Consider the following 27833-nt stretch of genomic DNA (forward strand, 5'->3'; position numbering starts at 1 on the left):
CCAAGACATGATAATATTTGTCAGTCACACTAAGCCTTCCAGTCAAACTGGAAGAGATTTGGGGAAGTCAATAGGTTAGAGTTCAGTGGCACTATCATAGTGCACTGCAGCCTCAAACTCCTGGGCTCAAGTGATCCTCCTACCTCAGCCTCCCAAGTGGCTAGGACTATGGATGCAGTAATTTCTCATCAAAATCTTGCATATTCTCGATAGTCACCTTGCTCACTCCAGCCTGGGCAACAGGGCAAGACTCTGTCTCTGAAAACAAAAATATAAAAGAAAATAAATTATATGCTGCAGTTTCAACTTGTAAATGAGATTGTGTGTGTGTGTGTGTGTGTGTGTGTAAAATATTTGCAGGGGCAAAGCCAATGATCTCATTTAAAAATATGAGGCTATTTATATTAGTAAATGTTTTACAAAATCAGTATTTAATATATCCACACTAATTTTTATTTCATTTTCTTTATCATAAATATATAACAAGCAATGTTAAATAATTTTTTTCACTAAGGTGATTTGGTCAGAGACTTTACACAAGTAAATGTAAAAAGTAGCAAATTCTTGCTTTGTCTTTAATAAATTAAAACTGCTTTCTTGCTCTTACCAGATCATTTGTTCTCTGATCTTCTAAAATCATATTTCATAGGCTTATCACTTTTAAATACAACTCCTTTCTTTGACAAATCCTACATTGAAATAGTTTGTGATAACAAATGGTTTTGAACCTTTTAAAATGTTTAATTATTATTTCAAAATTTTAATAAAGTGTTTCTTCCAGCAAAAATAGATACTGCTTAACTGGTCTAATTCTTTAGCATACAAAGTCCGACACTTATTAAACATCAGTAGTAGTTTCTTAAATCCATGGATATTGACAGTGCACATTACTGTATTTCTTGTGGTCCTTCCAAACTTGGATCATGTGTATTAAAATGCTCAAAATGTTAGTTAACACATTTTTTTAAGCTGACAACTAATCTTCGACTCTGTAAAGTAAGAATAATTTATACTCACATAAATTTCAATTGTTATTTGAGCTCAGCTATTCTTAACAAAAAATTTCATTGGTTATCCTCTGTGCTATGAACCAGGAAAGAGTGGTGGTTTTTTTTTTTATCTTAATTCTTTGCATAGAGCTGAAAACAGATATAACTATAGTGGCTTGGATTCACTATCTTGAGAATATCACTTAATGTGGACTGTAGATTCACAGAAAAATTTTTACACTAACATTTTGTGTAATTAAAATGATGGATTCTTTTACTCAGAGTATGTGAAATAAACTTTTTATGTAAAGCCTCTAACCTACCACAAAAGTGGTATCACACCCATTTCAACAGTGTTTCTAACATATCTTATTTGTTCTGGCATATTCATGTAGTACTTTAAATATCCTATTTCAAGAACTTTGTTTTGGTACCTCTTTGTAGGACAAATAATGTTTTTTTCCAAGCATTTCTCTTTAGGCAGTCCTAACTAGATTTATTAACTGCACATTACTAGAAATGTCCATAGAGTCATTAGTCGTTCTTTGATTTAAATATTTTCTAGAGTAGTGGCTTCCTCTGTGTCAACTCACATGTCATAAATGCATCTACTAATGGTACTATACAAAAGTGACATCTTTTCTATGGCTTTGCCTTGCTGTTCTCAAACAAATTTTCACATAGGCTGTTAAGTTAAATGATTCTGCAATTATGCATAGAACTTCGCTTTAGCTATGAAATTGAACTTAATATAATACTGGTGAATCTGATTTCACAAGAGAATTTTGTTTCCTATTTTGAACTTGGCACATGCTTTAAGAAGTTCAAAGCTTTTTCTCTTTGAGATATAAATTTTGTGGGGTGGAGCTGGCCTGATTTGCTAGGCACTATTGTTTCACTTAACTTTCCCAAGACCAAAAAAAAAAAAAAAAAAATTAGCCTAATTAGGGTGAGGAGGAGAAAAATTAGTGAACATCAATGCCAAATCAAGATTATCCTCATTATTCTGCTTGAAAGTGACTTAAGCGTCCTGATCTCTTGGCTTTCTTGGTTGACCATTTCTGCAGTGTTATTCTGAAATTCTTCTCTCTGGCCAAGTGCGGTGGCTCATGCCTGTAATCCCAGCACTTTGGGAGACCAAGGCAGGAGGATCACGAGGTCTGGAGTTCGAGACCATCCTGGCCAACATGGTGAAACCCTGCCTCTACTAAAAATACAAAAAATGAGCCAGGCATGGTGGCATGCACCTGTAGTCCCAGCTACTTGGGAGGCTGAGGCAGGAGAATCGCTTGAACTCGGAGGTGGAGGTTGCAGTGAACCCAGATCACGCCACTGCACTCCAGCCTGGCGACAGAATGAGACTCCGTTTAAAAAAACAAAAAATTCATCTCTCAAGCTGAGCCTAGAAACTGTTCCTCCAGCCCTTGCAACCATACTACAAGTTTAATTCCCTGCTAGTTAGAATTGATTTTGTTTTCTGCAACAGAATTATATAATACTTGGAACCAGAGTGGTTTTTGACCTTAGAAGCTCAAAGACAGAAATCCAGGACTGGTCATTTGACCTGCTTGAATTTGAAAACAGTGAGAATCTGCTTAATTTAAGAGAATGCCTTTAAAAATTGGAAGTCATCTGTGGTTTTCTGGAAAGAAGTACCTATTGGACACTTTTTTTTTAAGAGACAGGGTCTCACTCTGTCACCCAGGCTGGACTGCAGTGACATGATCGTAGCTCAGTGCAGCCTCTAACTCCTCAGCTCAAGTAATCCTCCCACCTCAGCTTCCCAAGTAGCTGGGACCACAGGCATGTGCCACCACACCTGGCTAACTTTTTTGTAGCGATGGGGTCTCGTTTTGTTGCCCAGAACATATTGGACACAATTTTGAAAGACCCAGTGGCTACTGCCATAGCACAATGTGGTGAACAAAAGAACTACAAGGGACATGGGATGGGCAGATTACTTCTGGTTATACCTGTTAGTTCTGAGACAAAAAGGATAGGTTTAGAGTTTTAAATGCCTAGTAGAAGCCATGGCTACAGGACAAGAGAGTTCCTATGACTTCCACACACTGATTATCTTACCTCTCGTATCCAGAGTTTGGACCTGTGGATTTCTGGTTTATGATGTGTGCTGAATGTACTGCTTCACCAGGCTTCCGAAAAGGCCTAGAAGCAATGGTTGACCTCGGAGCAATGAGCAACCTAGTGTCTAGATTATGGTCTCTAAATGTCATTTTCCAATATAATGAACCTAGGTTCTTTGGATTCCAGTTTGGGGACATAAAATATGTAAGATGAGCTGGAAACATGTTTCATACTAAAGAACTGGGAAGCTATCAAAGGCTACTGGAGTCACATCAAAAGGACACCAGAAATTAAAGGGGCTCTCAGGCTGGGTGAAGTTATTCACACCTGTAATCTCAATACTTTGGGAGGCAGAGGCAGGAAAATTGCTTGAGGTCAGAAGTTTGAGACCAGCCTGGGGAACAGGGTGAGACCTTGTTTTTGCATTTTTTTTTCTTTTAGTGTGCCTATAATCCTAGCTACTCAGGAGGCTGAGGTGAGAGGATCGCCTGAGCCCAGGAATTTGAGGTTGCAGTGAGCTATGATCACACTACTACCTTGCAGCTTGGGTGACGGAGCCAAACCTTGTCTCTAAAACAAACAAATAAATAAACAAAAATTTTAAAAAAGGGCTCTCACTGACCAACATAGGACAATTTATCAAAAAGAATAGTGACTATGATTGATTTTAATATATCTGTTAGAAAAACATGTACTCATATTGCTAATAAACAAAGAACCAAAACTCATTAATTACCTTTGGAGGTTCTGGGTAACAATGCATTACCCCAAAAAACTGGTAAAAATAAGGAAAGAATTGAACATTTATCCTGCCTTTCCTATATGAATTGTATTTCCTGTTAATCAGATAGTTGATAAGAAAAGATCTTAGAACTATAACTAATAAATTCAGAAGTAATGGAGGACATAGAAGATCACCATTCTGCAAACATCTAATGAAATAATGGACCCAGAAAATTGTGCTCAATGGCTACTCAAGCTAATAGATAAAAAAGAAAACTGAGTGGAATTTTATAGCGGAGATATCAGGCTAATAACACCTGAACCCACTCATTAAGTCATTAAAAGGGAGATATCCAGAAATTTTATGTTTTCTGATGTGACACAGTAGGAAATATATAGCATCGCCTGTGATGGGTTAATGTCAAAAATTGCACCTGAATGTATCACCCTCTGGATATAAACACCCATTTATAGAATAAAACAGCCTACAGACCACCATGTTAAATGGCATTATGGAAAACAATCAGGAAAAAAAGGACAAATAAGTTACCCGGTTTCTTTAATAAATAGATAGCAAGATTTAACAAAGAGCAGGGTGAAATTGCTGTATGTTTTTTAAAACGAAGTTTTAAATTTAGAATAGATTTAGAGTTACAGAAAAGTTGTAAATATAGTATGGAGAGTCTCCATATGTGCCTCACCCAGTTCCCATTGTTTGCATTTTATATTACTATGACACGTTTGCCACAACAAAGGAACCAACATTGCAACATGACTGTTAACTAAACTCCATAGTTTGTTCAGATTTTACTAGTTTCCCCCTAATGTATTTTTTCTGCTTTTCAGAATGTTTCTTAATTTGGGTTTTTCTGATGTGTTTCCATGGTTAGACTGGGGTCATGGGTTTCGGAAGGAAGACTGCAGAGGTGAAGTGCTGTTCTCATCACATCTTTGTTGCTTTATTATTATTATTATTATTTATTGAGACAGGGTCTTGATATGTCATCCAGGCTGGAGTCCAGGGGCACAATCACAGCTACTGCAGCCTCAACCTTATGGGCTCAAGTGATCCTCCCACCTCAGACTCCCTAGTAGCAGGGACTACAGGTGCATACCACTGCTCTTGGCAAATTTTTTGTTTTTAGTAGAGATGGGGTCTCACTACATTGCCCAGACCGGTCTTAAAGTCCTGGACTCAAGCTATCCTCCCACCTTGACCTCCCAAAGTGCTGGGAGTACAGGCATGAGCCACCATGCTCAGTCACCATAACATCTTATCAAGCTACATTCTACAAACATGACTTATCATGGAAATGTTAACCTTGACTACCTGGATGAGGCATTGTTTGCCAGGTTCTGTACTCTAAAGTTACTGCCTCTCTCTCCTTTCCATAATCTACTCTTTGGAAGCAAGTCACAAAGAGCAGCTTACACTCAAGAGTGGGGATATAGGAAGAGTTAAGCTATACCTCTGAGGAGGATTATCTACATAAAACATTTGGAAGTCTTCTGTAAGGGAGATTTGTTTCCTCATCCCCATTTATTTATTCAATTATTTATTTAAATCAATATGGACTCATGGGTATTTATTTAATACTTCGTGTTACAGTCCAGTATTATGCTATTTATTTGGGTGCTCAAATGCTGCCAGCTTTGACCTCTAAAATCTCCTTCAGGTTGACTCCTGTGTCCTTCTAACATATCCTCATCTTTTTGTTTTCTGAGCACTTCCTTACATTCTAGGAATACAAGATGCTCCAGGTTCATCTTGTATATATCATGCCCCAGACTTAGAATAAACTATTTTTCTAAGGAGCCTGGTTTCCTTTGTTGGAGAATGGTATTAGAAACAAAGACCTGGGTGCTAGATGTACTTATCACTGAAATGTCACTGCCTCTAGGTCCTCTTAGTAGACAGAGTTAGGGAATATATGAATGTATACTGACCCATAGAAACACATTTATGATTATTTCTATATCTATTCATCTGTGCATATGTTAGGCTAAAACATGAGTTTGCACCGATTCTGATCCAATTCTACATAGTTTGTTCTAGTCCTCTGCCTTGCTTATCTGTAACTTTTCTTTACAATAGTAGGAAACATGGCTCCCACCACTTAACATATATTTATTTATTTGCTCAACCCCAAAATAAATGCACAATCACTCCAGAATTATTAACCTTCATAAACTCTATGAGAAACAACTTTGCCTGGTAGAATACACTATTTATTTACTGTTCCATTTGCTTTTAGTTTTAGAGTTTCCATTCAAAACATGGTTTCCCAAAGTTAATTAGATCAGTTCATTTTCCCTGCCTGCTTCAGTGAGGTTATGTCAGACATTTGTAACAGTTAAGTTCTTTTATCACAGTTTGTTTTCCATCCTAGGCTCTTCCAATCCCCTGATTACTTTTTTTTAATTTGCATGCATTTAGGTTCACTTCTTATGCTGTAAAGTTCTATGGGTTTTGACAAAAGTGTAGCCTCATGTATCTACAACTACAAGATCATCTTAGTTCAATCACCCTAAAAATTCCCCATTTCCCTGTGCTTCCCCTAGTCAAATACTCTTCCTGCTATAAAACTCTAGCAACCACTAGTCTGTTTCCATCCCTACAACTTTGCTGTTTTAAAAATGTAGCATGAATGGAGTCATAGAATTTTGTAGCCTTTTTGGTTTGGCCTTTTTCACTCAGCAAAGTCAATTTGTGATGCATCAATTTTATTATGTAAATTAATAGCTCATTACTTTTATTGAGGAATAGTATTCAATTGTAAGAATATACCAGTTTGATTATTCAATCCCCCTTGGCTGCTTCTAGTTTTTAGTGATTATAAATAAAGCTGTTATAAACTTTCATTTTCAAGTTGTTGTATGGACATATAATTTTGAATCCTTTTTTTATTATACTTTAAGTTCTAGGGTATATGTGCACAACATGCAAGTTTGTTACATAGGTATACATGTACCATGTTGGTTTGCTGCATCCATCAACTCATCATTTACATTAAGTATTTCTCCTAATGCTATCCCCACCCCCGGCCCCTCAACCCCTGACAGGCCCCAGTGTGTGATGTTCCCCTCCCTGTGTCCAAGTGTTCTCACTGTTCAACTCCCACCTATGAGTGAGAATATGTGGTATTTGGTTTTCTGTTCTTGTGATAGTTTGCTGAGAATGATGGTTTCCAGCTTCAGCCATGTCCCTACAAAGGACATGAACTCATCCTTTTTTATGGCTGCATAGTATTCCATGGTGTGTATGTACCACATTTTCTTAATCCAGTCTATCATTGATGGGCATTTGAGTTGGTTCCAAGTCTTTGTTGTTGTGAATAGTGCCACAATAAACATATGTGTGCATGTGTCTTTATAGTAGCATGATTTATAATCCTTTGGGCATATACCCAGTAATGGGATTGCTGGGTCAAATGATATTTCTAGTTCTAGATCCTTGAGGAATCACCACACTGTCTTCCACAATGGTTGAACTAATTTACACTCCCACCAACAGTGTAAAAGCGTTCCTATTTCTCCACATCCTCTCCAGCATCTGTTGTTTCCTGACTTTTTAATGATCACCATTCTAACTGGTGTAAGATGGTATCTCATTGTGTTTTTCATTTGCATTTCTCTGATGACCAGTGATGATGAACATTTTTTCATGTGTCTGTTGGCTGCATAAATGTTTTCTTTTGAGAAGTGACTGAATCCATTTTCAAATTAGCAATATCACAAATGAAAGTGGGACATCACTATAGATAATACAGATATTAAAAGAATAAGTTGGGGAAATACTATGAAGAAATTCATACCAATAAATTTGACAACTTATGTACACTGAACAAATTCCTCTAATTACATACACTACCAAAGCTCACTGAAGAAGAAATAGATAACCTGAATAGCTGTGTACCTACTAAAAATAAAATTCATAATTTAAAACCTTTCCACAGAAAAAATAAGATAGCTTCACTGATATATTCCACCAAATATTAAAGGGAGAAAACTTACCAATTCTACATAAACATTTCCAGAGAATTGAAGAAGAGGACATGCTTCCCAAATTATTTTCTGAGGCCAGCATTATCATGAAACCATGATCAAAGACATTATGAGAAAAGAAAGCTACAGACCAAAGTCCCTCACGAGTATAGTTGCAAAGATGTTTAACTGAATATTACCAAATCAAATCCAGTTTTGTGTAAAACAGTAATGCATAATATCCAAGTGGGACTTTACCCAGGAATGCAAGGTTGGTTCAACATTTGAAAATAATTCCATGTAATATCAGCATGTTAACAGACCAGAGAGGAAAAACCATGTAATTATTAAAGTAGATGTTAGCAAACACAGTTGACAGATTTCAACTTAATTCACTACAGTAATTCACCAGCAAACAAGGATTGGAAGGAAATTTCTTGACTTGATTAAGGGCACATTTTAAAAGCTTATAGTTCATGGTAAATGCTGAATGCTTTCTCCCTAAGATCTGGCATGAGGCAAGATGTTCTTTTACACCACTTCTATTCAAAATTGTATTAAAGATTTTACCTTGAGCAACAGGGCAAGATAATTTTTTTTTAAAAAAGAAAGATAACCAGATTGGAAGAAAAATATCTTTAATGGTAGATAACATGATCATCTACACAAAAAATCCTAATGAATCTACAAAAAATTTTCCTAGAATAAGTGAGCTTAACAAGATCACAGTAGACAAGATCAATATAAAAATAAAATGTATTTCTTATACTAGAAAGAACCATTTCAAAATTGAAATTTAAAAAATACTCTTTACAATACCGTAAGAACTTACAAAAATACTCAGATGCAAGCTTTTAAAAATGTGTGAGACCTGCACATGAAGAAATAAATTTTAAAATACTCAAATAAATAAGGAGCTATACTATGTTAATAATTTGGAAAACTCAATATTATTAAGATGTCAATTCTTCCTGAATTTATCTATAGATTAAATGTAATTCTTATCAAAATTCCAGCAGATTTTCTGATGAAAATTAACAAGCTAATTTTAAAACATGTAGGAAAATGCAAAGGACATACAATGGCCAAAACAATTTGAAAAATAACAAATTTGTTCTTTTTGATAACTCCTGTTATTTGATTTAAAGGCTTTCTGTAAGCTACAATAAGCAAAAGGTGGTGATATTAGTGTGAGGGCAGATATATTGATCAAGGAAGCAGAATAGAGTCCAGTAATAGATCCACTTACAAAGGGTACATTTATTCTTGACAAAGATGCCAAAGTAATTCAATACATACAGAACAGTGTTTTCTTCAAGTGGTACTAGAACATTTGGACATTCATATGCAAAATTGTGATTCTCAAACCATCTCATACCATATACAGCAACTAATGTGACATGGATCATAGACCCAAATGTAAGAATCAAAACTGGAAGACTTCTAAAACAAAACATAAAAGGAAGTCTATTTTTTTCCCTTTGGACTCGGCAAAGATTTCTTAGGTAAGGCAAAAGCAAAATGAAATAAAACAAAACAAGACTAACCTTTGAAACAATGAACGAATTGAACTTTATCAAAACTGAAAGCATCTGCTGTACAAAAGACAATTTTTAAGAAACAAAAAGATAAGCCACATACTGTCAGAAAATATGTCCAAAATGGAGATCTGACAGATGACCTGTATCCAGGATACTCAGGAACTCTTACAATTCAAGAATACAAACAACCCAATTAAAAGTAGGAAAAATATTTGAACAGGTACTTCACAAAAGAAGGTACAGAAATGGCTAACAATCACATAGAATGGGATCATCATCACTAGTCATGAAGGAAATGCAAATTAAACCCAGAGGGAGATACCATTGCACTCCCACTAAAATGGCTAAAATTAAAAGGACTGACAACATCAAGTGCTGTAGAGCATATGAAGCAATGGCCTTTCTCATTTTTGCTGGTGGGAATGCAAATACAGTATAATTCCTTTGGAAAGCAATTTGGCAGGTTGGTATAACATTATGCATACACATGGCATGAGACCCAGAAATTCCACTCCTGGGTATTTTTCCAAAAAGGAGAAACATGTTCACACAAAACCTTGTATATTTAACCAGAATTATTTATAACAGGCCTAAACTGGAAAGTACCAGAATGTCCATCAATCAGCAGATGGATATTGTACATCTATGCAGTGCAATACCACTCAGCCATAAAGTGAGACAAGCTATGGATAAATGCAACACCATGGACAAATCTCCTAAACTATGCTAAATTAAAGAAGCCAGACACAAAAGGCAGCAGATTGCATGGTTCTGTTTATAAGACATTCTGGAAAAGTCAAAATGATAGGGAGAGAAAACAGAGCAGTTGTTCCCAGGGAAGTTGGTTGGAGGGAGAGATTTGACTTCAAAGAGGCATCAGGGAAATTTGGGATGATGGAGATGGTCTCTGAAACTTCCCTGGGGTGATGGTTACACAACTGCAAACCCTTGTCCAAACCCATCCAACTGTATATGTTAAAATAAATATGATTCCCTGCCCAAATTTGACATACTCAGCAAAGACTAACTCTATAAAACAAGAATTAAAGCAGTAGTTTTAATTATTTAATAAAAACACATCACAACTTGTTATAACACTGTAATTTCAGGATGGGCTGGTATGATGTATTGGTGCAGAACATAGCTATAAAAGTCAAGCTGACTTTAGTTCAAGTCCTGTCTTTACCATTTACTAGTAGAGTGACCTTCTGCTAATCACCCTGTACTTCATTCAGACCTCACAGGATTATGGTGTGGATTTAATGGTGCGCTTTAACCATTTCATAATTGCCTGTCTCATAGTATTAAAAAAACTTTAGTTACTTGAAAAACATTTAGAAACAGCCGAGGTGGGGAGACATACATGTAAACAAATAAATTACAATATCTTGTGAAAACAACAGAGCAAGCGTAAGGTACAGCTATAGCAACAAACGAGAAATGCTTCACACTGTCTGAAAAAGCTAATAAAGACTTTTTGGAGGAAATGATGACTGAATTAAAATTTGAAAGATGAATAAGTGGTTTTCAGGGTGATTAGGGGAGTGAAGGGCACAAAATGTCATGGTGTACTTGGAGAATGCCGAGCAGTTTGCTATATTTTGGAACAATGACAGAAGCTATTGTAGTAGGAAGCAGTCGGAACAAGAAAAGATCTTGAGTGTCAATTTAAGAATCTTGTTGCATTTCATCATTTGTGTGTTAGAGCTATTGGAGCCAGCAAGGACACAGACAAATTAAATTTGCATCTTAGAATGATTACTTTGATTGCCTTGGAGAAGATGAATTGAAGCTAGGACGAGTCTAGAGGATGGAAGACCTGCCAGAAGGCTTGTAAGATGAATTCAGGTAAAGGACAGTGACTTTGTGTACTTGGGCTATGGGAATGGAAAGGTAAGAATAAATTCAAAAAACTTTTAGCGGAATCGAATAATTAGCTGTATGAAAAGGGGAATAAGTCTAGGATGCCTGTCAGACTTGGTGGTCTCTTTGGGTAGATCATCTGTTGGTACCCCTAGATAAATGGAAGAACATGTCTATACTGGGAAAATGATGAGTTTAGGTGGGTAGTGTTGACAATTGAAGTGCCTGTGGGTATCCAGGTGGAACTGTGTAGCAAGCAGAAGGATATATGGGTCTAGAGTTCAGTATCAGAGTCTGATGGGGAGCTACATATGTGCAATAGTTGAAGTCACAAATATAAATAAGATCACCTAGAAAAGCACATAGTGTGAAAAGAGAGCAAGGGACAGATCCCTCGAAAATTTCAACATTTAAGATTCTGTAAAAAAACTACAACTGGGCATATGTGCTTGTAATCCCAGCTACTCAGGAGGCTGAGTCAGGAGGATCCCTTGAGGCCAGAAATTCAAGACAAGCCTGGGCAGCATAGAGAGACCCTGTTGTATAGAAAAGATCTTAAATGATGGTCATAAAATAAAGTAGAAGGAAGATCAAGAACAAGTAGTATCAAGGAAACAAAGAAAAGGGTTTCAGGAATGAGGTGTCATTGAGTGTTATATACAGCAGCAATGTTAAGCAAGATGAGGACTAAGAAGCATCCAATGGATATGGATAGTTTTAGTGCTGGGACAAAAACAGGTCACTATAGTCTGAAGAGTGAATAGGAAGTTAAAAATGTGTAAGTATCTAATGCTGGCTACTTTTTTTGAAAAGTCATGACTAAGAAGAGAAAGAGAACAATAGAATAATGATTAGAAGGAACAACAAGATCAAAGGGATTTTATTTGTTTTTGCATTTTAGATGAGGCATGGGAGAGGCTTCCACATAATTATATACGGACAGGAAAAAACATGGAAGACACGGAGCAGCTGGAAGATACAGGTGTATATTTTTCAAAGTCCAATCATATAATACTTGATGACACTTATATTCTTGAAACTCCCTCCTTGGTTTCCTTGATACTCCTTGGTCTTAATCCTTTTCCTACTTCCATGACCATTACTTAAGATCTTTTCTATGCAGAAATCACACCGGGCATTTGACCATGGAAAACTGAAAAGAAATACTTGTTATAAAGCTGTTTATCAGGCAATTTAAAGGGCGAGAAGAGAACATAAGATATATAAAAGTAGCAATTATAAGAAGCATCTATCATTCTTGGGACTGGGAGACCAACAGGGGCCAGTAGGAGATGGAATTTGCAAAGTCAAAGAGGAGAGGGAGAGACTTTTTGCTAAAAGCAATCAAAAAGTATTTTATGAAGATGGCATTTGAGCTGGGCTCAATTAAGTGGAAATGAAAGAATATTCCAGGTGTTGCACATGACCTGGAAAATAGAAGCTACTTTATAAGCATTTGTTGAAAAATGAAGTGATGAACAGATAAGCAAAAAAATCTAGAGAAAAGTGTGGAAAATTTTGGTAACAGTAAGTTTGGCTGGAGCTTGGGTGGTGGAGAGCGGTTGAAAATGAGGTTGCACAGATGGAACAGAGAAGGAGCAGACAGTCTTGAATTCCAGGCCAATGTGTTGAAAATGTATCTTAGGATGCCGCTGACATTTGATTAGGGAAGTGACAAGACTGGAACGATGATTTCTGGAAGGCCAATTTGCCTGTGATATATAGAAAGAACTGTAAGGAGAGAGGAACTCAAGTCATCAGCCAGAAGGCCAAAAAATGATGAGCTGGATTGAAGTGACAGTAAGGATATGAAAAAGGGAACAAGCAGGAAACAAAATGTAAGCTGCCAAGAAGTGGCTGAAGTGATGACTGTGGTTGGGGGGCATGGGAGGACTAAGGGAAACCGAAGCTCCTTCTGAGTCAAGGCGATTGGAAGAATGGCAGGAAGAGGAAAGAAAGAGGAAGAGAGAATGGGCTTTGAAGGGCCATGAGAAGTTCTGTGGGAACGGATTGGACATCCTAGTGCAGGGAAACGTGGCAGTGCAGGTCTACAGCTTAACGGAGCCTGGGTGGGAGGTGGCTGATGTGGGTTTCATCTGCACAGAGATTCTGGCTGACGCCTGTATTTGGAAGAATGCAATAGTGTTTGCGTATTTGAACCTACAGCCAGTCCTCGGGCCAGAAGCTGAGGCTGAACTGCCTCCTGATTTACAGCTTCCACCCCCAGTTTCCATTCTCCCCTAAAGCACTGGATTCAGGTAATCGCGGACGCACTTGGCTCCTCCCGCACTGACCGCTGCCCTCGGCAGGACAATGGGCGCCCTCACAGCCCCGTGCGTTCCCAGGGCTCAGTTGCGCAGGCGCGGCGCAGCGTCGCCTAGCAACGAGGCACAACAAGGGACTGGGGGTTCATGCCCGGGGCGTCTGCTGGGTTTGCGGAGCAGCTACTCTGCGGGATCTCCCGGCAGGTAAAGTTAGCCCCTCAGGGTAGGGAGGCCCAAGGCCTCCTACCTGGGAAAACCTGGGAAAGGAGAAGATGCCACGTGGGCGCAGACTGCTGGGGTCAGTGAGGCAACACCTTGCTGGGCGTTGTTGGTTCCTGCCCATGCCCGCAGGGTTAGACGGGGCTTGGGGTGGGTTTCCTAAGCATCCCGCCACCTCCCATTCAACAGGTGACAAAACTGAGGCCCAAGAGGGGATCTGAGGTGAGATCAAGTCAGATTCCGTTACTTGACCGTGAGCAACTCAGAAGTAGCCTGGATTTCTCGAGCCCTACTCCTCCTTAAATCTTCTCAAAGCAGAACTCATTAGAAAATATTTAAAATCATAGGCTGAACATTCACGAGGAACAAATACAAAGGACCAATCAACTCGTGAAAAAAAATGGCTCCAGTAGTCAAGAAGATGCATTTTTAGAGAAGAATTGTTTGCATATCCAATGCCCTGAAGTTTTCACACAGTTAATTTGCTGCTAGAGATTTATCCTAAAGAAATAGTTGAGGATATGGATGAAAATTTTATGTTCAAGGACGTTCTTTGCAGCCCTGTCTGTATTTGCAGAAAATTAGAAACAAATTTCAATAATCAGAGACTGGCTAGATAGCTAATGGATTTTAAAATATTTGAAATGGCATGCTATGCTGATCCACTGGAGATGACTGAAGCAATGAAGGGAAACTGAGACTTCATGAGTTTGTTAATTTAATAATTTAGTAGGAATATGAACCCAGGAAGGGAAGGTGAAAGTAGGGGATAGAAATTCTGACAGAGATGTTAAAATTGCTTTAGAAAAACACACAAAGCCGAGCACGGTGGCTCACGCCTGTAACCCCAGCACTTTGGGAGGCTGAGGCAGGTGGATCGCCTGAAGTCAGGAGTTTGAGACCAACCTGGTTAATGTGGGGAAACCCGTCTCTACTGAAAATACAAAAATTAGCTGGGCGTGGTGGCAAGTGTCTGTAATCCCAGCTACTCAGGAGGCTGAGGCAGAAGAATCACCTAAACCTGGGAGGTGAAGGTTGCAGTGAGCTGAGATCAGGCCACTCTCTAGCCTGGGCAACAGAGTGAGACTGTCTCAAAAGAAAAAAGAAAAAGAAAAAATAAAAGAAAAGAAATTGTATTGATCTCTCTGAGCTTATCTTTAGGTGATTTTTATTTTATTCATTGTGCCCTTGTTTTCCAAATTCTTCACAGTGAAATGTATTACCCTCGTAAGGATCATCTCCATAGCTCATTGCCACGGGCCTATGTCAGCTGTTCAGTCTCTCCTCCATTAACTATCATACCCAGTATGGTGATAAAACACATAGGCTTTTTTCTGGGAGGGCGACAGAGTCTCACTCTGTCACCCAGGCTGGAGTGCAATGGCGTGATCTCAGCTCATTGCAACCTCCGCCTCCCGGCCTCAAGTGTTTCTCCTGCCTCAGCCTCCCCAGTAGCTGGGACTACAGGCACATGCCACTGCCACTCCAGGCTAATTTTTGTATTTTTAGTAGAGACAGGGTTTTGCCATGTTGTCCAGGCTGGTCTTGAACTCCTGACCTCAAGTGATCCACTCGCCTCAGCCTCCCAAAGTGCTGAGATTACAGGAGTGAGCCACCATGCCGGGTCATGATAAAACAACTTCATTCTCTAGTTTAGGAGACACTCTATCATTGCAATACTGTCTGTATAAGCTCTTCTAACCTCTGCACTATGCAATTGCTCAAAAACACTATCTCGAAGTAGGAAAAATTAGTTCCTACGTGAAAATCAGATGATTTAAAACAACTTTATGCAGGTGTAATTTAATTGCTTCCTGAATATTATTCATAAGCAATTCTTTTATAAATCAAAGGCTGCTCTGTCTTGGAACTGGTTATAGAGTGCTATAAACTCTTTTTTTTTTTTCCCCCAGAGATTAATTGTAGGATAGATTCTCATTTGCCCAGAATAGTTTCTGCATGCCTGCCTGAAATATTATAGGCACAAGGTCTAGGGCCTGTTCACTTTTCAAGCACCTAAGGAAGATGTTTGAGATTTGGAAAAAAATGCTTATATTGACTCTAAAATATGAAAAGAGAACTGAAAAATTAAGGTTAATTAAATGTTTTATTAATATAAATTTTTTATTACATTTGAAAACAATTTTCTCATTTTACAAGAATTTCCAGGTATATGTACTGTTTGCTGAGTAATTTTGAATACAAATTTCAAAAGTTTTTATGATGCAAATGACATTTAATGGGCGATGCATTTTAACATTTTAGTATATTGGCTATAGTGTGAATAAGCTTGCACAGATCCTCAAAAATCTTAAAAGTAGTGTGGTCTGAAGTTAGAGACCTGGAATAGATGCCTTTCAGAAGCATCTAGGAGTTTCTATGAAGACGTGGCTTTTTAATGTATGTGATAAATTCTGGTGTCTCTAATGCTAGGGGTTGCTTTTGATTCTTGACATGCAATTTGAGCTAACCCTCACACTGTAGATTCTCCCCAAGGATTTTCTACTTCCTAGGATTTCTACTGAGACTATAGTAATTTCCTTAAGGCTACGATATACCATTTAAGATTGCTCCTACGATATACCGTTTAAGATGGCTCTGATGCCGAACATAATTCCACAAACTCTCATTGAAGAAAACTAGATAGATTTCCTGGGTTATTCTAATAGACATTAACATCTTGAAATTTTTTTTTTTTTTGAGACAGAGTCTCACTCTGTTGCCCAGGCTGGAGTGCAGTGGCACGATCTCGGCTCACGGCAGCCTCCACCTCCCAGGTTCAAGTGATTCTCATGCCTCAGCCTCCTGAGTAGCTGGGACTACAAGGCACATGCCACCACACCCAGCTGATTTTTGTAATTTTAGTAAAGACAGGATTTCACTATGTTGGCCAGGATGGTCTCAAACTCCTGACCTCATGACCCACCCACCTCAACCTCCCAAAGAGCTGGGATTTACAGGCGTGAGCCACCCGCCCGGCCTGAAAAGTTCTTTGAACCCTGGCTGGGTTACTCCTCTGTGGTATGTTAACTAAGCATAAATCCCATTCCTTTCACTCTTTCCACACAGACATGGACATATGAGGACAAGTAGAAAGGAAGTAACCTCAGTTTTCCCAGGATGTATCTCTTCAGATTTTTTTATTGCTTTTTTACTGAGCTGTGGATTATATGAGAGAAAACTTTTTATTATCCAGGGAAAGGACAAAAATGTTGATTCAGATCTGGTAGATTTTGTATACCATTTATAAGATCTTTACTCCTAGGAAAAATGGAGTTAATGAGGTTTATAAATATCAAATGTCGGTTATGTACCAGACACTGTTGTAGGTGTTTGGGATACATCAGTAAAAGAAAATAGACAAAAACCTCTGCCTTGTGGCACAAACACTCTTGCAGGTCTCAAAAGTTACTTGATGGGCTTAGTCTCTTAGGCCCATCATAAGCAAGCTATAAAAAAGCTAAATGATTTCTTGTTATTTAAGTTATGCCACTAATATATTCACCTCCTTTCTAAACTGAAAGCCAGGACTAACGCTCAATGATCTTATCAATAAGTTCCTTAAAATTGCAGAGTTTGAAATTGGGATGTAGGTGACATATTTGTATATATGTGATAATTTCTACACATATTGCATTGTGTTTTAGGAGGTAAAAATTTAAAGGAGAAAAGAAACCTCCTGTCAAGGGCACAGGTAATTGAGAAATGTACGTGCAAATGTCACTTTAACATATATTGCATCTTTTTCCAGGATGGGTAAAAAGATAAAGAAGGAAGTAGAGTCTCCTCCTAAGGATGTGGTAAGTTTCTGATTTGAATATTAGTAGCACTTTAACAACCAGTTATAAAAATAAATTGTTCACACAGTTTGGCATGTACCAGTATATACATGAATACGCGATGGCAGAAGTCCAAAGTCTGACTAATGATAAGATTAGTCAGAGAAATCTAACATTATATAAACAAACATTTACAACATTGTCATTATATAATTAGCACAATTAGAGAGTAATTATTAGCTTTTCCAGTATGTAGATGGCATGTTTATAGCCTAGTTAATGAATAAATAGTTTGGGTTGTTCTTTTAAATACTTACCATTTACATTTGCCAGCCTCTCATTTATGTTAATTAATGAAGTGAATTTTCAAAAATAACTGGAAGTTCTGCGATAGCTATTAGATATGTGTATAAGGTTGTCTGGTGATGACCATTGCACATGAGAAGTCCCTATCCTTTCCAATTCTATCGAGAGACTAGTCTGGAATCATCATCTTTATTCCAAATGCTAATTCATTCCCCACTAAAAGCTCTTCTCTCTCTTTAAAAACAGGATTTTATCTTATCGCTTTAAAGCTTATCAATTATTGAAAGGTTGTATTAAAAGTGAAAAATGACCTTTGACAATTTTCAGTTTAGAAACTTATTTTGAAACGGACATTTGGTGTGATTTCCTTCAGATAAAACAAGATTAGAAAAGAAATGAGTGAGTCCACAGACTCACAGAAATTTCAAATTTGAAGGAAACTGGGCTAATAGCAGAAGTCTGCCCCCAGCCTTGAGAGCTTTGTGGTTAAGACCCTGGGGGCCTTGAGCCAGCTCTGCCTCTTGCCAACTGTGTTATTGTGGCCAATTTGCCAAATTTGGCCAAGTTATTTCGGTTTTTTTTTTTAAGCTCCAAAATGGGAATCGTAATATCCAACTCATTCCTGTTGTTGTATGATTTAAAACAGAATAAGTTACATAAAGGTCTTAGTGCCTGGCACATAGCACTTGGAAAATAAGATCTATTATCATGAGAATCCTCTGGACTCTGCTTCTGAGACACACACACGCGCCCCTGTGCAATCCTCTAGGTATGATACTTCAATACAGTTGGGAACAAAATCTACAGAAGTGCCTGTCTTCCTGGGTCCAGGAAGCCTTTGCAGGGGTAGGCATTGTGAGCTCATGATATTTCATCATTCTGGCTGCTTCTCTTAGGACACATTCCTAAAATGTTGCAGATTCTCTTATTTTTTTCATCGCATCCAAGGTTTGTATTACCCCTCTTTTTGCTACCAAATAGCATTATTGGCATCTTATTAGCAAAAACATATTCTGATTAAAATTAGAATTATGGAACTAATAAACAATAGATGTATGTGTCCAATACACTTTCTATAACTTCATAATGTCTTGTTGATATCCTCCTCTTGACTCCAATCCTTGGGGACACCATGGAGAACTTGAGAAACACAGTCCTAGTGGTTAACAAAATAGAGTTCTTGCTCCCTCAGCTCCCAACAGCCTTGGAGGTAGCCAATGGCGGGTGTAACATTGACCAATGGTCCTTACTTTTCCTTGTCTTTCCCAGGGGACTTCCACCCTTCTACTCTGACTGTAAAACTGACAGAGTGTTGGGAGGCCCGGGCGGATCACGAGGTTAGGAGATGGAGACCATCCTGGCTAACACAGTGAAAACCCATCTCCACTAAAAATACAAAAAATTAGCCGGGCATGGTGGTGGGTGCCTGTAGTCCCAGCTACTCAGAAGGCTGAGGCAGGAGGATGGCATGAACCTGGGAGGCGGAGCTTGCAGTGAGCCGAGATCCCGACACTGCACTGCAGCCTGGGCGACAGAGCAAGACTCCATCTCAAAAAACAAACAAACAAACAAACAAAAACGGACAGAGTGGTATTAAAATAATATATAAGCCCTTTTCTACAGTATTTGTTCTCATACTTCAAAGCAGTATGCCACAATTTACAGTATCTTAACCTGGAACTTGTTCCAGAATATACCTCTAAAGTCAATAAAGGTTTATTCTATACATTGTAAATGAAAACCACATTTAAAAAGAAATATAACTACTTAAGAAAATAAACTTTTCTCTGTCAACTAATGGCAATTTGCGTCTTATACGTTTCCTAGATATATTGTTTCCAAAGACTTTAATTTTTATCAGACTTTCCTCTACAGGTTAAAATGAGTAATAAAGACAGCAAGAAAAGTGTTGGCAATAGGATTAAAACAAAAAGCTCCCTTTGCTTTTCTTAATATTCTCATTTGTAGTAACATTAATATATGCATATATGGTACTGATTTACATCTTCTTCTCATGAAAGAGACACTAACTAAGAAGATGCCTACATATGGAAAAGATATGGCTTGATCAACCAATACAACTATATTCTTCCTTTCCAAATCATTTTCATATCTGGCCAAAAGGCTGTTTGTGATGCTTTAATAAAAGGAAAATTTACGGTGGAATATTGCATAAAAGAATTCCTAATAGAAATGACTCTACTAGGCCTGATTTAGTATAAGGCAAGATATCCAGTGACTAAGAGTACAGGCTCTGGGGCTATCCCACCTGAGTTTGGGTCCTTACTCCATTATCCACTTCTGCCCATCTGTGAACTTGGGTGAACTTTCTAACCTCTGTGCACCACAGTGAGGATGTGATACTGCTTAATTCATAGGAAGACCCACTCACATCAGTGAAGTAAGGTTAGATAAATGTAAGATGCTTAGAACAGTGCCTGGCATTAGGTAAGAGCTTGGTAGATGTTGTTATTAATGATGTAGTCGAGGGTGCTGTTCATCATTCTACAGAACTGAACAAGTTTGTATGAACTGTCAAAGGAGACAGGGAAGTCAGGGATGAAGCATGGAAGACCAGCTGGCCACTGAAGTCTCCTGAGGCCTGGTGTGTGGCCATCATAATTTATGGTCAGATCTTTGAGTTTGCAAGCATGGAAATTGTAGTCTTTTAATATTTCAGAGGTGATTGAGCTTCGGTGGATAAAGCCACAAGATCTAAACTCCCAAGAGATGATGACCTGGCCCTGGAACCATAATGATTAAGTATCAAGTTAACTGAATATTTATGCTAATGAGTCAGGACTTTCTTTCCTTAGTTAAATGCACACAGGAAGCTAAGCAGGGTGAGTATAGAATCACAGCAATGGAAAATAGTAGAACATGCCCCCTCAGCCGCACAACCAAATCCAATTCCTGGGAAGAGGGTGAGGTCTCCTGGGTTTTCCTGGACCTCCTTCATCAATCTCAGAACTCAACCTTTCATTCTTTGTCATAGACTGACAACAGTACTGTGGACTTTAAAAGATAAATACATAAATGGCCTGTGCCTGCCCTATTGGGCAGCACAGAATCAGAACATTTTTATCATTGAAAGCCTATTGGACAGCACTATTCTAGATAGTATTATTCCTTAACAGAGACATAAAAATATTCTAGAAGCCTATGGCCACTCAAATTGACTGGGCTTAAAATTCAAAGTTTAGCCAGAATGCTTCCATTTACTTTCATTCTTCTTGTAAATAATTTTATCACTTATTTTGCTATGTAAAGAAGTTGTATGAACTTCTTTTCCCATCTTTCTCCCTCCTCACAGTTAAACACTATGAATTAATAAAAAATATAAATTCATAAACAATATACCTATATAAAACCATATAGATAATTTTCAGCTTGCTCATCTTACTCCAAAAGTTTGCTACTTTGATCAGGTTATAAAGCAAACTAAAAGCTATTTTAGCTACTTTCATTTTAATCTTTAGACATTTTAGCAAATTTTTACTGATGTCTAGATATTCTGTACTGAAAGTTCCTATTAGATGAATGCTGTCTACCTCCTCCTGTTTATCTCTCTCTCTTTTCCTATACAATTAGTGCCTCATGATCTGGGACGACTGCTGTTGTAAACATATTGAAATTGAAATTTTAAAAGCCTTTTATTTGTACTTATTGGCACCGTAAAAATCACTCAACTGTGATGATCTCTATTTTCACTGAGGTCATCTTTGTAATTTTGTATTTTTTTTTAGACCTGTGCCAATACTACAACCACTAGGCACATGTGGTTATTAAAATTTGAACTTACAATGATTAAAATTATTAATTTTAAAGGCTAGGTGCAATGGGTCACATCTGTAATCCCAGCACTTTGGGAGGCTGAGGTGGGAGGATCGCTTGAAGCCAGGAGTTCAAGATCAGCCTGGGAAAAACAGCAAGATTCTGTCTCTATTTTTTTTAAAAAGAAGTTAAAAATTCAGATTCTCAGTCACATTAGGTACATTTCAAATGCTAAAGAATAAAGAACCGCTTGTGACCTGTGACTACCATATTGGATAGCACAAAATCAGAACATTTTCATTGCTGAAGTGCTATTGGACAGCACTATTCTAGGCAGTATTATTCCTTAACAGAGACATAAAAATATGTCTAGAAGCCTATGGCCACTCTAATGGACTGGGCTTAAAATTCAAAACTTAGCCAAAATGCTTCCATTTTCTTTCATTCTTTTTGTAAATAATTTTGTTTTATCATTTATTTTTGCAAAGAGTGTGAAATTATAGTTTCTCAACAAGCTTGTTGGTGACTGTGACTTTCTTATGGGAAAGCAGATGGGATATGTAATGACAGCACAGTATTATTTATTTAGTCACGTGGCACTCTGTTATCATTATCATTTTATTCTCAGTGCCCTTTTTAATAAAAAAATTACTATAATGGTACAGGCTCTGTAGGAGAAACAAGTGTCATGCCAAGTTTCTCTACTCTCTGCCAAACATTGGTATTTCCCCTTCTTTGTCAGCCCATTGGATGGCAACTCTTACAGTCTCAAGCTTCCCTTTAAGCTTCTCATCCCCCATATTATCTTTTTCTTCTTTTTCTTTTTTTTCTTTTTTTTTTTCCTTTTTTTGAGACAGGGTCTTGCTCTGTCTCCCAGGCTGGAGTGCAATGGCACAATCATGGCTCACTGCAGCCTCTACCTCCCAGGCTCAAGTGATCCTCCCTGCTCAGCCTCTTGAGTAGCTGGGACTAAAGGCACACACCACCATACCCGGCTAATTTTTGTATGTTTTGTAGAGACAGGGTCTCACTCTGTTGCCCAGGCTGGTCTCGAACTCCTGGGCTCAAGAGATTTTCCCACCTCGGCCTCCCAAAGTGCTGGGATTACAAGCATGACTCACTGCACCTGGTCTTTAAAATTAATTTTAATTATTATAGAATCACATTTAAATAACATGTGACTATTAAATGATATTTACCAAAGCTTATGTTTAAATGTATTTTCGTGTACTGTACCTACTCCTCTGAGACTTGTTTTTCTATGGCGATCATGACATACCTGTGCTTAACCATTGTATCCTTATTCACATGCTTATATAATCAGCTTGAAAAATATAGAAACATGAGAGGTCTCTGGGATGAAAGTTCCAAGAGGGAAGGGAAATCTGTTTTGGATGTGGGTTGGTAGAGAAGATGGCCAGCTGGGACATGAGGGAAGGTGCCATAAGTGGTGAAGACGATCTAAGGCTGTGGTTTTTAGGAGTTTGCGAGGCAATCAAGGAGCCTTTTGAAGGTAGGTTGGGAACTGTGGACCCTCCTCCCTCTGAAATGTACTCCAAGTGTTTTACATGTAATTTCACATAGAGAATGTGCCCCCAAAGCCTACTGATAGCCCCATGGACCTCAGATTCAGAGCCCTCTCTCCTGACATCAGCAAACAGTACACAGTTAAGGCACTTTAAGGCCACAAGAATAGAAAAAGTTTCCAGGGGCACTTTAATACATTCGTTTACAGACATTTTCCAAGTACTTCCATCTTCCAGGTATTGTCCATAGGTGATGGAGACAGAGAAACAGCATGGTCCTTTGCCTGAAGAAATGTATTTATTTGCTGGACAAATATAGAGTGCCTACCATATGCAAGCATTCTTCCACATCCTGGGTATAAAGATGGGGAGAAAGGAAAGTTCAGGCCCCAAGGCAGCTTATATTATAGTGGGAGAAACAGTCAATTAATAACAATATAATTCAGGTAGTGATACGATGAATGAAGAAAAATAAAGTCAGATATGGTAAGGAGTGTGATGAGGCCTCTTTAAATAGAATCTTGGTCAGGGCAGGCCTTCTTGGTGGGATCTCAACCAAAACACACTTAAATGAAACGATGGGGTATTCTGTGCAAATATCTGGGAGGGGACCCCAGCCAGACCACACTGCCTTATGCAGTGTGTTTGAGGAATGCCAGGAAGGTTAGTGTGGCAGGAGATTAGTGAGCAAGTTGTAGGAGGGGGTCACAAAGATGGCGAGATGGTGACGACCATGTAGGACATTAGGCTATGTTAAGCAAGTTGGATTTTTTCCTAATGTGCACAAAGGAGAATTCATTGGAATGTGACAAAGAGAGGAGTAGTGACATCTGATTTGTATTTAAAATGAAAAATAAGATTGTTCTAGCTACAATGTGGAAGAAACATGAAAACTGGAAGAGCAGCTTGAAAGATGTTACAAGTCAGATTGGATATGTGCAGTTAAGATCTAATGGCAGCTCGGACCCAGGAAGTCACCATGAAGAAGATGAGAGATGTGGCCAGAGTGAGGAGGAGCTTTGAAGGTCGAGCTGGCAGGATATGCTGATGGGTAGGACGTGGAGTGTGAGAAGGGGACAAGTTGAGAAATCAAGCCTGAGCAACGGAGTGAATGGAAGTACAATATACTGAAGCAGACGTGTAAATCAAAGACAATGCAGTGTGTTAAATTCTGAAAAATAACAGCTGTGGAAGAAGAGAAAGAAAAGCAAGCAGGCAAGCCCAGTCATCCAAGGAATTTCAACCCCCAAACCACCATGAATAAAAACAATAAAAAGAGAGATGGAGGCCTGACAATTAAATACACCATAACTCTCTATAGTTTCAAGTATTATTGTATTATTTTCTTTAGAAATGAAATAAAACTCTCAAGAAGTCCTGGGTGACATGGTGCTCCCACATGGTGGCTTTAGTGAGAACTATTTTGGTAAGTTAATGAGGGTGAAAGATTGGATATGTGCAGCAAGGAGTGAGAATGAGACAAGTAAATATTCGTAAGGTTTTTGATTGTGAAAGACAAGGAAGTGTAATGTGGTATATGGAGGATGATTACTATCTAAGGAAAGTTGGTTTTTATTTTAAAATAAAAGAGTTTCAAGAAATCAGAGTTCAGGGAGGATAAGGTGGCTGCAGTTTGCAGGGTAGAGTACCAAAAAGAACAGACCAACATACCACAATAGCTCCAGAAATCCTGTTAACGGTCCTCTGGATTCTCTGAATTCTAATTTGTATGGGGTGAAACTCCACATGGCGAAGGACATGCATGGACAACTCTCAGGGTGCTGTAAGTCACATCCTTTCTAGAGCTCACACCGGTCTGGGAAGCACGTAATTTGCTTGGAAGGCATGGAGGGTCTTATTGAATACCTGGGGCATTGAGAAGAGTCCCCAGAAAAGCCATGCCTTAATAGTCGTGTGGCTAAACCCAGCCCCACAGTAAAGGTTTCTCTAGTCCTGCCCTACCTAATAAAGCTTAAAGACAGGCTTTAAATAGATTAACCTGATCCATAAGTAAAACAACTGCCTGCCAGAACAAACTTCAATATACTTTAAGGAACACTACTCCTCCCCCAGCCCCCAAAAGAATCTAGATGCTCAGCTACATAATTTTCACAACGCCCAGTATCCAATACAAAATTATTAGGTATGCAAAAAAGGAAAATGTGACCTATAACCAGGAGAAAATCAGTTAATAAGCCAACAGAGGAGGTAAAATGGGATACTAAAAAATAGCAAATTAACTGAGAAAAGGCAGGATAAAAGGAACAGGGAGCAAATGTGACAAAGTGAAAACAAATAGCAAGATGATCAATTAAAACCCAACCATATCAATAACCACATTGGATATAAATAATCTAATATTCCAATAAAAAGTGATTGTCCAACTGAGTAAAAAAGCAAGACTCAAGTCTAACCTGTCTATAAGAATCCTCCTTTATGTATAAAGGTACACATAAAAATAAAAACATAATAAAAGATATGTACCATGCAAACACTAATCATAAGAAATCTGGAGCACCTATGTTAATACCAAATGAAATATATTACAATTGCAGGACAAAGAATATTACCTGAGAAAAAGATGGACATTTTATAATGATACAAAGGTTTATTTTTCTAATGGTCCTAAGTGTTATTCACCTAATAACACAAGTTTAAGATACATGATGGCAAAAAAGGCTATGCGATAGCATAAGAAACAATGAAATACTTAGACATTTGTTTAACAAAATAAAATCAATACCTATATGATGAAAACTGTGAAGCATTCCTGAGACAAATTAAGACCTAAATAACTGAAGAGATAAAAGTACTATGTTGGATACAGATACATTGCTGATGGGAATGCAAATGGTAGAACTACTTTGGAAAACTAAATTGTATTTTTTTCTTTTTTGAGACAGGGTCTCACTCTGTTGCCCAGGCTGGAATGCAGTGGTATGATTGTAGTTCACTGCAGACTTGAACTCCTGGGTCAAGCAATCCTCCCACTTCAGCCTCCCAAGTAGCTAGGACTACAGGTGCGCGCCACCACACCTGGCTAATTTTTTAACTTTTTGTAGAGATAGGGTCTCACTATGTTGCCCAGGCTGGTCTTGAACTCTTGGCCTCAAGTGATTCTCCCACCTCAGCCTCCCAAAGTGCTGGGATTACAGCCATGAGCTGCAGCGCCCCAGAATTATATTTTTTTACAAAGTTAAACATGCACTTGCCAGACAAGCCAGAAATTTTACTTCTAGGCATTTGCTCAAGAGAAATGAAAACATTTGTCCATAAGAAGACTTGTATAAAAATGTGCATGGCAGCTTTTATACATAATGGCTCCAACCTGAAACAACCCAGAGGTCCATCGACAGTTGAATGGATAAACAAATTGTGATATACAATGGGATACTACTCAGCAGTAAAAAGAAAGGCAAAAACAAATGAGATCCCTGAAACATGGATCCCAGAAATATTCTGCCACATGAAAGAAGCCTACACAAAGGGTCCCTATGTAGTAATTTCATTACTACTAAATTATAGGACAGGCGAAACTGATCTGTAGTGAAAGAAAGGAGATCAGTGGTTGTCTGGGACCAGTCATAGGAGGGGAATTAACTGCAATGAGGCAAGAGAGAATGTTTTGGGGCATGGATATCTTCACATATTGTTTGGAGTGGTCTGATGTATACATTCCTCAAAACTCATCAAACTTACACTGAAAATAACTTCATTGTGTTGCATCTAAATTGGCCTTCTGTAAGTTGGATTAAAAAGAAGTAATGGAGGAATTTAGTAGACAGGGAGGAGTTGACTACTCATGAGACAAAAGGGATGATTAATAATATAAAGTATTATTAATTTATATTATATTAATAATATAAAGTATTATTAATTTATATTATATTAATAATATAAAGTATTATTAATTTATATTATATTAATAATATAAAGTATTATTAATTTATATTATATTAATAATATAAAGTATTATTAATTTATATTATATTAATAATATAAAGTATTATTAATTTATATTATATTAATAATATAAAGTATTATAAGATGAGAATGTGTCCATTCTGTGAAAATAGGAGATTGAGTTATCTAATGTGCTAGTCTTAGTGTCTGGCACTTAATAGGGATTCAATAAATGTTTATTAAATACATGAATTAATTAATGAAAGTGAGTGAGTAAAAAAAAAGCCAAAGCACCTATTAGGGATTGGCCTTGGATATTTTCTCTGATGTAATAGAAGAACATGTGCAGATATAGGTAGATTTGAATTTGCAAGTTGGAAGTTGATGGAGTTTCCATCTGGTAACTTTATTTTTTCTGAAAATTTTGCTGGGTGAGGAGGAAAGAAAGGGGGAAGTAGGAGTGTTAAATGTTCAAGGATAGTAGAAATGTTTGAAATAATTTTGTTCTTTTGAGAAGGAGAAATCAAGTTTACAAAAGAAATGTAGAAACCTGGTGTGCAGTGAGGCCCTCTCAATTGCTGGTCATGAATTTACAATGATACTAACTTTCTTCTAGTTTAACATTCTTTGAGAATGGTTGGACACTTGGGTACAAATGCAAAGAAGAAAATACTAGTGTTCACTTGTGGTATGGGTTTCAGAAGATTCATCTGATGATAAGACAGACAAGGAGGTTTAGGGTTTAGCAGAAGTGTTACTCAGATAATAGAACGTACAATCTAAGCAACTTAAGAGGGGAAGAAGGGAGAAAGCTGATAAAGGGAGAGAAAGCAGAGGGAGTAAATGGACTGGGGATCCAAATGCAATTGAAGAATCT

At 37.9% G+C, this 27833-nt stretch overlaps 2 protein-coding genes across 4 annotated transcripts in view; both read left to right on the forward strand.

Annotated features, from left to right (window-relative positions):
- The window catches only part of MSRB2 (methionine sulfoxide reductase B2), a 456570-nt gene that overhangs the window by 238125 nt on the left and 190612 nt on the right, over positions 1 to 27833 (forward strand). The gene's annotated exons all lie outside the window — the stretch shown is intronic.
- ARMC3 (armadillo repeat containing 3) overlaps positions 13570 to 27833 on the forward strand; it is a 114305-nt gene continuing 100041 nt past the window's right edge. For 2 of the 3 annotated variants that reach the window (XM_050804051.1, XM_050804053.1), the window contains exons 1-2: positions 13570 to 13653; positions 17420 to 17468. In XM_050804051.1, the coding sequence (XP_050660008.1) occupies positions 17421 to 17468 (48 nt within the window). In that variant the 5' untranslated portion in view covers positions 13570 to 13653; position 17420. The remainder of the gene's footprint in view (positions 13654 to 17419; positions 17469 to 27833) is intronic. The other variant, XM_050804052.1, reaches the window with a different exon arrangement.

Source organism: Macaca thibetana, chromosome 9, assembly GCF_024542745.1.
Source record: "Macaca thibetana thibetana isolate TM-01 chromosome 9, ASM2454274v1, whole genome shotgun sequence".
NCBI lineage: Eukaryota > Metazoa > Chordata > Mammalia > Primates > Cercopithecidae > Macaca > Macaca thibetana.